Source organism: Sturnus vulgaris, chromosome 4, assembly GCF_052056855.1.
Source record: "Sturnus vulgaris isolate bStuVul1 chromosome 4, bStuVul1.hap1, whole genome shotgun sequence".
Taxonomy (NCBI): Eukaryota; Metazoa; Chordata; class Aves; order Passeriformes; family Sturnidae; genus Sturnus; species Sturnus vulgaris.
In genome coordinates this window covers 42,715,495-42,728,827 of record NC_142246.1, presented here as the reverse complement: position 1 = coordinate 42,728,827, position 13,333 = coordinate 42,715,495, and the positions used below count along the sequence as shown (strand labels likewise).

The 13,333-nt window shown below is 38.3% G+C and overlaps 1 protein-coding gene across 1 annotated transcript; it reads right to left on the bottom strand.

Moving 5' to 3' along the window:
* Positions 1-231: 231 nt before the first annotated feature.
* Positions 232-12,988, bottom strand: PLRG1 (pleiotropic regulator 1). Its single transcript, XM_014890332.2, has 15 exons — positions 12,902-12,988; positions 11,176-11,282; positions 10,810-10,952; positions 9,678-9,731; positions 8,337-8,430; positions 7,844-7,934; positions 7,546-7,647; positions 6,757-6,849; positions 6,256-6,405; positions 6,046-6,147; positions 5,440-5,542; positions 4,764-4,872; positions 3,118-3,257; positions 1,421-1,614; positions 232-434 (listed from the first exon to the last, which is right to left on the bottom strand). Exons 1-15 carry the CDS (start codon positions 12,908-12,910, stop codon positions 375-377), a joined length of 1,551 nt encoding a protein of 516 aa, XP_014745818.1. The 5' UTR covers positions 12,911-12,988; the 3' UTR covers positions 232-374.
* Positions 12,989-13,333: the final 345 nt, after the last annotated feature.

Here is a 13,333-nt window from a genome sequence, read left to right as displayed (position 1 = left end):
CCCAAGGAACTTCCAGAAGATGACTTTTAGGCATAAATTTGCAATTAACTTTTGAGGTCAAGCAAGGGTGCTTCAGACAACCTAGCTCATCAAAATATATTTATAAGAATCTATTCAGTATAAGTCTAAAAAAATAACCACCTGCACACCTATCTTTTTCAGGAACCACGCACGCTCCACAAGGTTAAGATTCAACTGGTTTGCTGGAATCGTAACAAAAAAAGACAAAAGGAAAGAGAAATAAAATTTATTATAAAACTTGTTGAAATAGCAATGACTTAGCTGACTTCTTGTTCTGCTGTTCTTGCAGAACAAAATGTGACTGAATACTCTCAGGAAAGCCAAAACAATTACAGAAGTAGTATGTTGCCAAACTAAAATCGCTTTCTCTTGATAATTTCTGGTTTCCAGCTGACAGGATGGGTTTCTTCAGTCTAAAGGGGGAAAAAAAATCTCATAAGGATTATTTTAAACTTGAAACTCACCTATAATTAAGATTAGTTTAAAATGGTACTTACAAAGTATATGTAGATATTTCATACGTAGCATTACTAATACCTAATCTACAATGTAATTAATTTACCCAAATTAAATTTTCTATCATAACTGTCTGAAGTAAATAATAGTACTTGTTCTGTTCTTGTCTTTTTCTTCCAACAAGGAAAATGATCGGGTTGCCAGTGGCATTTCCAAAACAACACTGAGGTTATCAAAGCACATGAACAGGAGTTGCCAGTGACAGGCCTTCCAGACATATCTATGTCAGTATTGGTAGATGTCATAGAGTCTATTTTGCCCAACTTCAAAACGGATAAAAAATTCCTGATTCTTTATATCTAAGAGTTACTCCAAGTCTAATTCTAAAAGTGAAAAGTTCCAACGTTTAATAAAAATTCTTATATTCCTTATATTGAAGATAAATACTGATAAACTATACAATCATCAGTTGTCTTCTCTACTGGCAAATTAATTCAGATTTTAGAATACCAGTTTGAAAATAAGCTCTTTACTCTAAATTCTAAAAATTGTCAAGGCCAGTAACTAATCCAGATCATATAAATAAGTGCAATAAACCTTTACAGTGGAATCCCTTTGCTGATTCCCATGTTTTTATCAATACAATCCCACACAATTCCCCACTACCCAATGTATATTATTGCATTCAGATTTCTCCAAACTTCACCGCAAAGGCCTTTTATGGAAGAGTTCACAGACCTGACACTTATTTGTACTACAGCATATAACAATAATCAGGAAGGCAGAAATAAGCTACTGTCCTGTTAATGCTAATACAGAGGTCTTTCAAACTTCAACAAAATGGATTACTTAAGTCTAAACATGTCCCCTGTGGACATGTGTTATATTTGTCTGATTTTTTTTTATTTTATGGAAATACTTTAAAAATAACGTTTTGACATACCGCAGTATCATCTTCTTTGTATACTTTTATGGTTTTATCTGCTTCAGCTGTTAGCAACCTGCTTTCTGACTGGTCAAAAACACAAGCAAATATTCCTGATTCACTGTCCAAAGAACCTGGCTGTACAGCTGCATGTACTCTCTGGAAATTGTATCCAGTTCTCCAGTCCCAAAGGTGCATAGTACCATTATCAGCTATAATAAACAAACAAACAAACAAACATACTTAGTATTTTGACCAATTAATTTCTATCTGTTTTCTAAAAACAGCATCAGGAGCAACATGAATACATCACACAATATTGACACAGAATAGCTCAGTACACCCTATACATTTTCCTATTTTCTGCTTTCTCCTTCCTTAGAATCTCATCCAGATTTCCATCAGATAACCCAGAGAGATGATACCCTATATCACAGGGCAATTGCAGCAAGTTGCTTTGCAGGCACGGTAAGGACTGGCATTCTGAATATCAAACTCCCTGCATAGTAGCTCCACTGAAGCTGAATGAAGAGGAATCATCCTCCCAAAGAGATTAGGGACATTAAGAACTCTTACTTAATACAAAGCAGGTTTAACGTTTGCAGAGATTTTATTCCAAATCCAGTTTAAACCACTGCCAGTATTGCTGCTACTGGCATCAGCTACAGGGCATTCACAGCAATCTGAACTCTCTATTCAGAAGGACGCTCTCAAGAAAATTTTTCAGTTACAAAACTCAATACCCTTCAAAAGCATTATCTAGCCAAAACAGATCTATTAAAATTTAATTTAATTTTAATTTCCACAGCTGCAGCTAGACAAGAAATCCCGATGTTTCAAGAAGGGTGTTTCTACAGTAGAAAACTTCAAGGTGAAATCAGCTTCTTTTAATTCAACATCACCTTCTCTGAAGCTGCTGTAGAGCGCATGAGGATGTAAAGGGGAGAACTGATACTCAAATTTTAACTTTCAAAAAGTCGCAACTAATATTATTAAAATTAAAATAGGTTTTTTATGTGGCTAAGGTGTTTTCTTAGACTCACCTACTACTAGTATGTCTTGCAAGGATGTTCTGAAAGTGTCTTCAAATAATAATAATGATAATGACATAGAAGTCCATTTCAGTATTTTGTGAAGTTCTTATTCTTACTGGGGATGAGCCAGATGTCAAATACAGCTTTATCCAAATTTTAAAACCAAGGGCCCCTTTTACACATAGCTGGAAACATAACCATAGTAAGGTGACAATGTAATTGGCTGTTTCCCAACTCCTGCTTAGCACATTTCCGTCTTACTCCACATCCTTAGTCTACAGGACCAAGTGCCTTATTCCCAATCAGCTTTAGCAAGATGCTTCTATATCCTCTATCCAGTCTAACTGCATCAACACGCAGTTAACTCTAGAGGAGGCACTAATGACCAGCAGATCATAAAGGATGGCCTTGAGGCATCAGCCAGCTGAAAAGAGGAAACCTCTTCCATGCAGTATATTAGAAGTCCTTCAAATTTATTTTATTTGCATGCAGTTCAGAAACATCCAAGGACATGAAAGTGGCCCTATTCACTAACGAAATGAAATGTGTGCATTTCACACTGTGTCCTGCAGCAGGTTGACAGTCCTAGATAAAGCAGATCTCCATGAGCATCTCTACCAAAGGACCTCCAACCACGTGTACATGGGAGAGAGAAGAGGAATATGTATTTGTCATTTTTACCTCCTGAGACCAGAACACCGTCGGAATTTACAGCCAGTGTGTTTATAATAGCATTGTGACCAGAGAGGTTCTGAATAAAGTTTCCATCTGGGAATTTCCACTGCTTAATATTATCTGGAGAACCAGATGCAAATGTGTAACTGAAAGAAAATAAATACAGTATATTAAAGTTCAAAATAGTTGTAGGGAGAGCAAATGTCCTTCATTAAAACTACTGCTAAATGCTAGTTGCAAAATTACTTAATATTAAAACTGCTCTTCCAACATGCTTATTCACATGAAACTAAGAAATTTTATGAAGTCATCAATTACCTATTCCTACTGTTTTCTTTCCACTTCATAAAACAAACTTTATAACATCTTATATGCCATACGATTTAATATGCAAACAAATACTTAAAATGCACATTAAGCTCTCTTCAGTTGTTATTCTGGCAAATTTTCAGGTATAAGGACATCATCAGCAAAGGTAACAGGAAAAAAAAGGCAACAAACCCCAAGTATAGGCTAACGGCTAGTCTTCCAAAATTGCATAAGCAAGGGAAAAGCCACGCAAAAATATAACTAAAAAAGATAATTTCTTCCCCTGAGTTACCCCAAAATAAAAATTTCCTCCATTTTAAGATGTGCAAGCAGCTACATTGTTATTTGAGTAGCACATACAAAAGCCTGTAGGAATACTTTCATTTGCCACAATGTTCAGGGAATTTGCTGTCTATTTAAAAGATACCACAAATAGAAAAGTAACTATTATGAGAAGATACCACAACATTAAAAAAAAAGAGAAATACTGTACTACAGGCTGGAAGTTGCTACTGTTCGACAAGAACACTTCAAGTTTATTTTCAAAAAAGTGTAATTGATGAAGCTGAAACCTGAATTACTTTTTTTTTCAGAATATAATTAAAACTAGAGGTTTTTCTACAGCTATAGCTAACAGGCTGTACAGTTTTTCAGGCACACATTGGAATAAGTTTATCCATACCAAAGATTCAGAATTTCTGACAGAAATGACAGAATGTAATTTTAAAATATTAAAGACACAGAAATACTCAAGTTCTATGTGAATTCCTTGTCTCCATTGTTTTAATGGGGATCCAAACAGGCAACTGCTGCACATGAAAATACAGCATCTAAATTCAGAATACCTCCAAGAACATCTGCTTCAAAGCTTCTATTCTCACAGTAACTTTTATTTTAAGGCCAGTTAGATTGAAGTGTCTCGAGCAGCGAACCACATACTCAAAAAAAGGCCATTCTATTAATCACTGTCTCCTTTAGCATTAATCACAAGTGGCACATTACAAAACTACTGCAATTCCTGCTCACAACCACTCACTTACATATTTATTATTAGCTTTAAGAGCATTGTATCACCGAGTTTTAAGGACTGAATGAAAGGCACACACATAAGTAACTATAAGATATCAGACATTCTCAGTAATGCTAATGTACACCAATGCCAAAACTAGGGAAGCACAATCACTGCAGTAAAATATATCTGATAATTGATATGTACATTTTTACATCATCCTAAGTGCTAGTTTCTCACATTGTTATGCTCCACCATTTTAGCTCATCATTCACATTGGCTCTCTTCAATTCTCAAAGAGCTGTGGAAGTGTAACAGAATAAAGAAAACTTACTGTCTTGGATGTAGCACTACTGCTCTCACGGATTTCTTGTGATTTGTTAAAGTAACACGAGTTTTTCCTGCCACCAAGTCCCAGAGCCGTATGGTAGTATCATGACTGCCTACAATTAGAAGAAAATTTAAAAAAAAATAGTAGAAACCATCACCTTGACTTCATCACAATCATTACTTTGCTAAGGCAGCCAAAATGATGTGAAAGAGACAAAAATACTGTGCAAACGCCACCTCAGATGAAGAAGACACCAGACCGCAAAAGTATTTTTACTCAGTTTTAAATCTAAGAACTATGTTGTTACATGTAAAGCTGGATTTTGACATATGGGAAAGAAGAGGAACACTTAACCACAGTACTGGACACTCCTTAACTGAAATGGGGAGAACTAAAATATCACAGAAAATTCAAGTTCTTAATACATATTATAACACAAATGAAAACACCAGAAATAAAGAAGAGCAGAAAAGCATTCAAACAACACATAGCCATATTTGCCTAAACATACCATTAATAGTATGTAATGACCATTGCATGGCCCATTTTCAAGATAAACTAGTACAAGATCTGTGCAAATTCAACAAGATAACATTATGAACATAACACTATTACTGAACAAACACATTCATCATTAGGTTTTTCAATCATGTTATTCATGAAACCACGCCTACTATACCTGTAATAATTTGTGGTTCTGCAGCTTGGCACTTCACAGTTGCTACTGCATTTGTGTGTCCTGACAGTGTGTGCACACTGGCTTTTGTCCTTACATCCCAAATCTGTGAATTCATAGCAAATATGTCAGAGGTCAGTAGCAGGTGCATAGTCAATGTATTTTAGGCACTGCCATTGATTACATAATCTCCTTGCCATAGTCCTAGAAATTAAAAACTGGTATTTTGGTGGTATTTTTCAGCCAACCATTTATCACAGAACTGCTTCAGCTGGCAAATTTCAAGGGGAGCAGGAACCTGCCAGTGAACTTCCAGGCATGTGTGGATAATTTAAGTCACCATAGTTGTATATCACCTTCTAAATACTAAGCAATCCTACATATACTATGTGGTTTACCTACTAAATTAAGAAATAAAGTATTATCCTGACATGGCATGTTCATGCATTTGGGCTTCAATTTTATCAACAATGTAAGACAAAGCTAACACAAATCATCTTAGTACTTCATCTAAAGTGATGTTAACTTCTGCTTAAGTGCTCATTTTTGCAAATTAAGACATTGAAATACACATATCGAGATATTAAAACACAACAATACTATACTTACTCGTGCTGTTGAATCTCTGCTACATGTCACCAGCACATCTATCGTTGGATGCAAGTCTAAGCCATAGACAGCACTTAGATGACCGTGATAATGTCTGATAACCTAGATGAATAAACACCACGCAAACTAGTAATTGAAAGAATATTCTAAATGCTCTGATTTCTGTATTTGCTACTACCAATTCCTTCAATTAAAGAAACTGCAGCTCACCTTATTGTATTCAAGATCCCAGCATTTCACTTGTTTGTCTTCTCCACAAGAAAAGAGGTATGGACTTCTTGCACTTACTATCACCCCTCGTACAGTACTGATGTGTCCCGTCAAAGACAATTTCAATTTGCCACTAGCAAGGTCCCAAATCTGCAGGAAAATAGGTATTTTAAGGTAGACAGGAAAAAGCTATACAGTGAGTCTGGGTAAACAGCCCAGATGTAATTGATCCTGCTGCAATGTAAGTTAAAAATACAGTCACATAAACACTTGCTCTCCAGGTACTACCATGTAATAAATGAAATATCATGAAAAGAAATAGTGCTACTCCACAAATCCTTTATGACAAAGTAATAAAAGAAAAAAATGTTCTACTGTTCACTATCCCACAAACAGTAAACAAGAAATTGCTTCCAAGGGCTGGAAACATTTTTAAATAAAAAAGGAAAAAAAAGCCCCACCGCCTGTAAACTTCATCAGTCATTTCTTCCAACCTATTACCTTTATGGTTCTGTCAGCAGAGCCAGTAACAAACCACTGATTTCCTGGTTCTACTGCAATACATCTCACCCAGCCCAGATGACCACTGATAACCTTCAGAAAGAACAAAAAAAAATTTCAAGATCAGAAATAGGACAATACCTTTGGATGCAATTTCCTTCTCCAACACTGAAATTTGCTTGTAATTACCAAGAAAAGTCAAATGTGAAACCTATTTCCAAGCTGTCTGAACAATCTTTTGCCCTCCTGAGCAAGGATTTTGACCTCCAATAAAAGTCTTCACTAAAACTGCTTATATGTAGAATGAGTACAGTGACTTGAATTGTATTGACAGTATTTCTCTGAAAAGAAAGTGGTCCTAACAAGGAAGCATTTTACAATTTTTCATGTTTACCATAGATCTCTTACAGTTTTATTTTGATGCCATTTCTTTCAAATGGCATTTATCTTAATTTTTACAGCAAACACATTCAAATAGTGCTGTATTTAGAAAATCTATATACTCCTTGGAGCCTGTGTTTTCCAGAAAAACTACTTTAAAGGTTAGCCTTCAGATTTCTGACTAATACTGCAAACCTTCCACCAAATTTATCATAACACAGCTATGAGAGTAAAAAAGAGGTTCAAATAATGTGTGTATACAACTTAGTTGCGATTACTTTCTGTTACCATTTTAAAATCATATTTGATTATATTTTTGTGAATGAGAACAAAAATTATGATTTGAGGTCTTACATAAAATATATTTACTTTTATATGCATGTTTGCGTCATGCAATTTCTAACTTACTCTGTACAGTTTCCAAGGTGGATGCCACTGAGGTTTAGGCATGGTTGGAGCCTTCTTCGGCATTAATGCAGAGTTTTTGTTTCCACCAGCTTCCACCATAGCCTGTAAGTTAAAAGAAGGGTTACGCTTCTGGCTTGTAACTTATCTCTTTGCCCAAAGCCTAAAACTTTCTCATTTTGCCTTCTCAATACTGATTTAATTTAGTCAGCCAGGAGATCTCCACACAACACATACATGGATCCAGAAGCAATCTGGTCAACACCATGTACTTTTCACATTACATGTGCAACAGACTCACCACAGACATCCCAGGAGGTTGCGAACGCTCAGATATTCCAGCATGCCTGTAGATGTCACCCACACCAGCAGCTGTCCGGTTTGCATCCAGCCTAGAGTGAGTGAAAAGGGTTCATGAATTGCAATCTACTTCCTCCTGCTAAGTGATAAGGCATAACAGGGCTGCACCCAGATGAGTGTTGTACACTTGTCAGGAAAGAGAGTCCACAGTCTCTCTTGACACCCTATCCACGGCTTGACCACCCCAAGGTACAGATACCCACAAAGCCTCATATTTTTCTTTTCTAACAAAATTTCCCTTGTCCCAAATTCCACCCACTGGCTCTCATGACAATACGAAAAAAAAAGTGTGCAGAAAAACAATGCCTGTCCACACTGAAAGCACTTTCTTTAAGAATATCTGAATTACTCCAAGTAGCTCTTATCCCAGCCTATGTGATTTGCCTTGCAGTTCCATAGGTAACAATGGTGTCAATGAGGTAACGTAGCAGTACCTAGACTGGGAAGCAGGAAGTGCTACAGCTAAGGACTGTGCTGCAGATTCACTTGGCATCCTCTGGACCTTAGTATCTGCTGTCAAAGCCACACCTTGAAAAAAAAACAAACAACCCACATCAGAAACAAAGAACTCCTTTAAACAGGAACTCAAAAGCGTATTTTATAAATATATATACATATACACACACATATACCTGCAAACAAGGGCCTGACACACCTGTAGTATTAACTGTCATTCTTCAATAACATTTTCATATCTAATTCCAATACTGAAATCTTTATTTTGGCACAAATCCTTTTCCATCTTGATCTACTACATATATGATTACAAAAATGTTAGCGTATATAACAGTATGTCTGTTGAAAAAAAGTCTAATTAGGAGCAGCAGCCATCTTTATATCCAGCTTCAACTGCTATGGAAATCCAAACATCACAGAAATAAACACAATCTTGCAAAGCATTTGCTAACTTAGGCCCTTTAGTACAATTTATAATCTTTCCCTATGCATTGTTTGGCATCACGCAGTGGTGCCAGAACTACAAAAGGTTTAGTTCCACTGAAGTAAGAATTTCAGGCTACATCTGCAGATTTTTAACCTTATCTCAAGAACAGCACGTATTGTCTAAAAAAAAAAAATTAAGAACTCTTTGTAAAGTATAGTTTTGGTGCAGACTGGTGAATTTAACTCATCACTTTATTTCTTTTCCTAATCAAATTCCTGTCAGTTGACAACAAACTCAGTATTTGGGCAAAATACTCAGGTTAAAACTAGAAACAGCAAAGACAGGAATCTGATTTTCAACCCTGATATAAATGATTCTATTAAAAGAACACTGAAGTTAACCAATTGCACTGTAAGCAATTCTCATACACAGTTACAAGCAACTATGCCTGTTTTTTTAATGGTTGAGGTTCCACTGAACACTCACATCTGTGAAGTTATAAATCAAGACAATAGATTTTCCACTATACTCATAATAAACTTAAGCACAATGAAAGATCAACAGCTACAACTAAGCTCTTAGACAAACAGAGCAGGACTGACCAGTAACAATGGCATTTAGCAATGACCAACGTAGTAACAAAGAAACATAACCCTTACAAGCACAGGCAAAAGCAAATGACACTAAAAGTATTACACCTCAAGTCTCTTCCCCAGAGCAAGGTGGTGAAACCTCCACCTTTCTGCTCTGGTGATGAAAAGCAGGCAACATTCCCCTGCTATTAAGTATGGATTCAAATTAAGAGAAAGCCTGCTCCTGCTAGGATGAAGGATACCTTGTTCATACAGGAACCCAAAAAAATCCATGCAAACACTTGCAAAATTTTACTTACCAGGCCCAGATGGATATGGGTGTGTACCAGTTACCATATACTCAACTTCCTGTCCTAAAGAGCAAGAGAGTATTATATTAATAATTATATTTTATACTGCACTGCAAACAATGCAATCAAATAGCAAATAGAGGAAAAGAGACCAGCTCAAACACAGCAGATGAAATGAGTAACCACCTCCAATGTATGTATACATTTCTCATTTTCATTAATTTAATTTTTTCTGGTTATCTTCATAGAAGACTCAATTGAAAAAGAATAACTAATTTGAATGGTGAAGCTACCTGTTATCAAGAGGACTCCAGAGAAAAATCTTTATACTGACTTTGAAGCAGATATCATGGAAGAAAATTCAAGTATACAAAGAGCACAGGTGTCTGAAATACTGAAATGTAAGCTAGTCGGCTGTCTGTGTTGTCAGAATTTAAAAAGGTTCTCTTCTTAAAAGATTTTCCATTTTCTCTCAATGTTTTACTTTCACAATACTTTCAAATAAAGCATCTTGGGCAGAATCTCAATATCAACCGAATATCAACTATCTCAACTAAAATGAGGCAGGATTTTTAGAAGATAAATTTCCATATGGGATCTACCTAATGCATACACATTTTATACATTACAAAACATATATTGAAAAAACTATTTTGAAATTTGAAATAAAGTGTTTCCTGGTTTAAAAACCGCACAGCTAAGAAGACTGTAAATATACTATGAAACAAAATTAAAAGAACAAAAAAAATCCCAATCAAACAAAAACCAACACACAAAAATGCTAAAACAGAAGTCAACAAAGAGCATGTCCATGATCATCATGCACTTGCAGAACATTACTCGTTTCTAGCACCTACGTGCAGCACACACTAACATCACCGAAAATTACTCTTTTTACAAATTAATCACTATAAAAAATCCACAGTGCCCAATAACTCCTTTGCTAAAACCAGCTTTTGCCTTTTTCTTAATCACTTACTTCCTGTGGACCTTACCAAGGAAAATACCAATCAAAAAAGGAGTTTTTTTTATTTCTGTATTTATCTCCAAGAGATTAATATTGGACTGCATTCTACAGATTTTAGATCAGTAAGACTATTACAAAAGAAAGGACAAATATACTACAAAGGTGCAAACTAACCTTGATTTCCAGAATACTGTTTGGGTCCATAGGGATCCCCGGTGTTGGGGCCTCCTTTCTCCCTCAGGTTCTCTTTGAGTGTGGGCATGTGTAGCACTGAGCCATACTCTGTGCGCAGCTTGACTGCCATTTTCACCTTGTGGCTGTGGGAAGAGTGAAGCAAAATCCTCATAAAACCCCAGCTTCTGAACTGTTACCAAGTTTTGAAATATTTTAGAGAGGATGTCATAAAACTTCTTTTACAACTCCAGTATTTCTCTCCCCTCTAGAGTACACTGTCAATAGTATAAAACCATCTGAATTTCTGACTTGGGTGGAGCAATCATTGACAGAGTCTAAAACTCCATTGCCTGCAGCAGTGCTTACCTTTCTTCATCCAATGGGATAGGCTTGGAATTATCAGCTACAAACATGTCGTGGGTTCTCTTCAAAGACCTGAATACAAGTGTGTGCACAGAATGCTTTTGGACTTCCTAAAATAAAGAGCATTTAAATACGTTTGAACAGATTTAAATGAAAAACTGAACACTGAAACATACATTGAACTGAGTAGCAATATCAAATCTTAGTTCTGTTATATGACATGCAACCATTCAGTCCACAGAAGACACTAATCTTCTTGGAAACTAAAAAATTAAGTTATTGTGTTGGTGGTTTTACTTCAGTGTTTATTCAAAACTATATTCCAGTTCTGGTTTTATATGCAGGCAATAAAGAAGCAAATTCTGATACAAAAAAAAAACAAACCCAAAAAACCCTGTAAATTTTCCTTCACTACGATAAAAAGAACATGAGCAGTCATGCATTTCTGTGTGCAGTACCATTTCATGTTAACTTCACTAATTACCACTCAACAACAGCAGCTGTTGACACCACAAACGGAAGAGTAGGTAACACCATGTCTGCCCAATAGGGAAGCAGCATCTACAAATAATTTTTGGCAGATGCTTTTCTGTAACAAACCAGGTCATAATGTTGCATTGGGCAGCAGTTGTAGCACCTTCTTTCATAATCCTGACAGCCCCAGATGCTTTCAGAAGTGCATGATATTCACCCCACAATAAAGATTCTACAACCTATAGAATCAGTGGCCTTCTCCACAGCTGTACTCCCAAGCCCTCACAAAAAGAGTTGAGGTTTCCCTTATGGGCTAACAGAGTCAGTAGCTCTCCGGTGGTCAAACACTACAGCGTCACTTCCCCACAATCAAAGAACCTGCTCAGTGGGAAGTGCCTTACAAGGACCATCGAGTCCAAGTCCTGGCCCCGCACAAGACACCCCAAGAGTCACACCCTGTGCCCAAGAGCATTGTCCAAACGTTCATCGAATTCTGTCAACCTTGCACCTGTGAGCACTCCCCTGGGGAGCCTCTTCTAGCACCCAACCATTCTCTGGATGAAGAACCTTTTTCTAATATCCAACCTAAACGTCCCCTGACACAACTTCAGGCCATTCTCTCGGATCCTGTCATTGATCACCACATAGATCAGATCAGAGCCTGCTCCTCTGCTTCCCACTCATGAGGAAGCTATAAACTGAAATGAGGTTTGCTTTCACTCTCTTTTCCAGGCTGAACATGACAAGTGACCTCATCCATTCTTCATTCCCTATAGACCATTCATCTCCATATCCTTTATACCTTTTTCTGATATTGTGGTACCCAAAACAATTCCCAGCTCTCGAGGCGAGGCCGCCCCAGAGCAGAGCAGAACGGGACAATCCCCTCTCTTGACGGGCTGGTGAGGCTTTGCGTGATGCCCTCCAGCAACAATTCCGCATTAGGCACAAGTCAGGCAAAGCAAACCCGCTACCCGCTGCTCACTCCCGCCCCAGATATGAACACGTCGATGACCCGCACCCGCTGCGGGCATTTCGCTGTCCCCGGGCCGACGCAGGCGAGGACCGCGCAGATGGAGGGGCCGCCACAATCCATCCCCCACAGTGGCCTTTCCCACCCGGGGGACAGCGAGGGTGCGGGTGCAGGGCGATGCGTCTCCCGCCCAACCCCGACCGGCCCCGCTCCCTGGTCTCGCCCGGGGCGCCTCAAGGGCACGACAGAGTAGACGTGCGGGGCAGCTCCACCGTCCCTCACCTCCGCCATGGCGCCGCCGAACCCCCTACCACCGCCACTATGGAGTCACTTCCGGCGCCTTCCCGCGTTGCACCGGAAGTGGCGCATACGAGGGGAATGGGTGGAGGCGCTAAAGCCGAGGGGCGAGGCTTTTGGCAACTCCTCCACTCGATGTGGGGGAAATCAGAGGTTCGAGTCCCTGTAGCGCTGGCGGAGCGGGCCGTGCGAGTCACTTCATTAATGTGTACAAAAATATAAAGGGGTGGTGTCAAGAGGATGGAGCCAGGTTCTGCTCGGTGGTGCCAAGCAACACAAGAGGCAGTGGGCAGAAACTGATATACAGGAATTTCCACCTGACATGAGGAAGTGCTTACTGTACAGACGGTCGTGCACCGGCACAGGGCTCCCAGAGAGGTTGCGGAGTCTCCCTCACTGGAGATACTCAAGAACCCT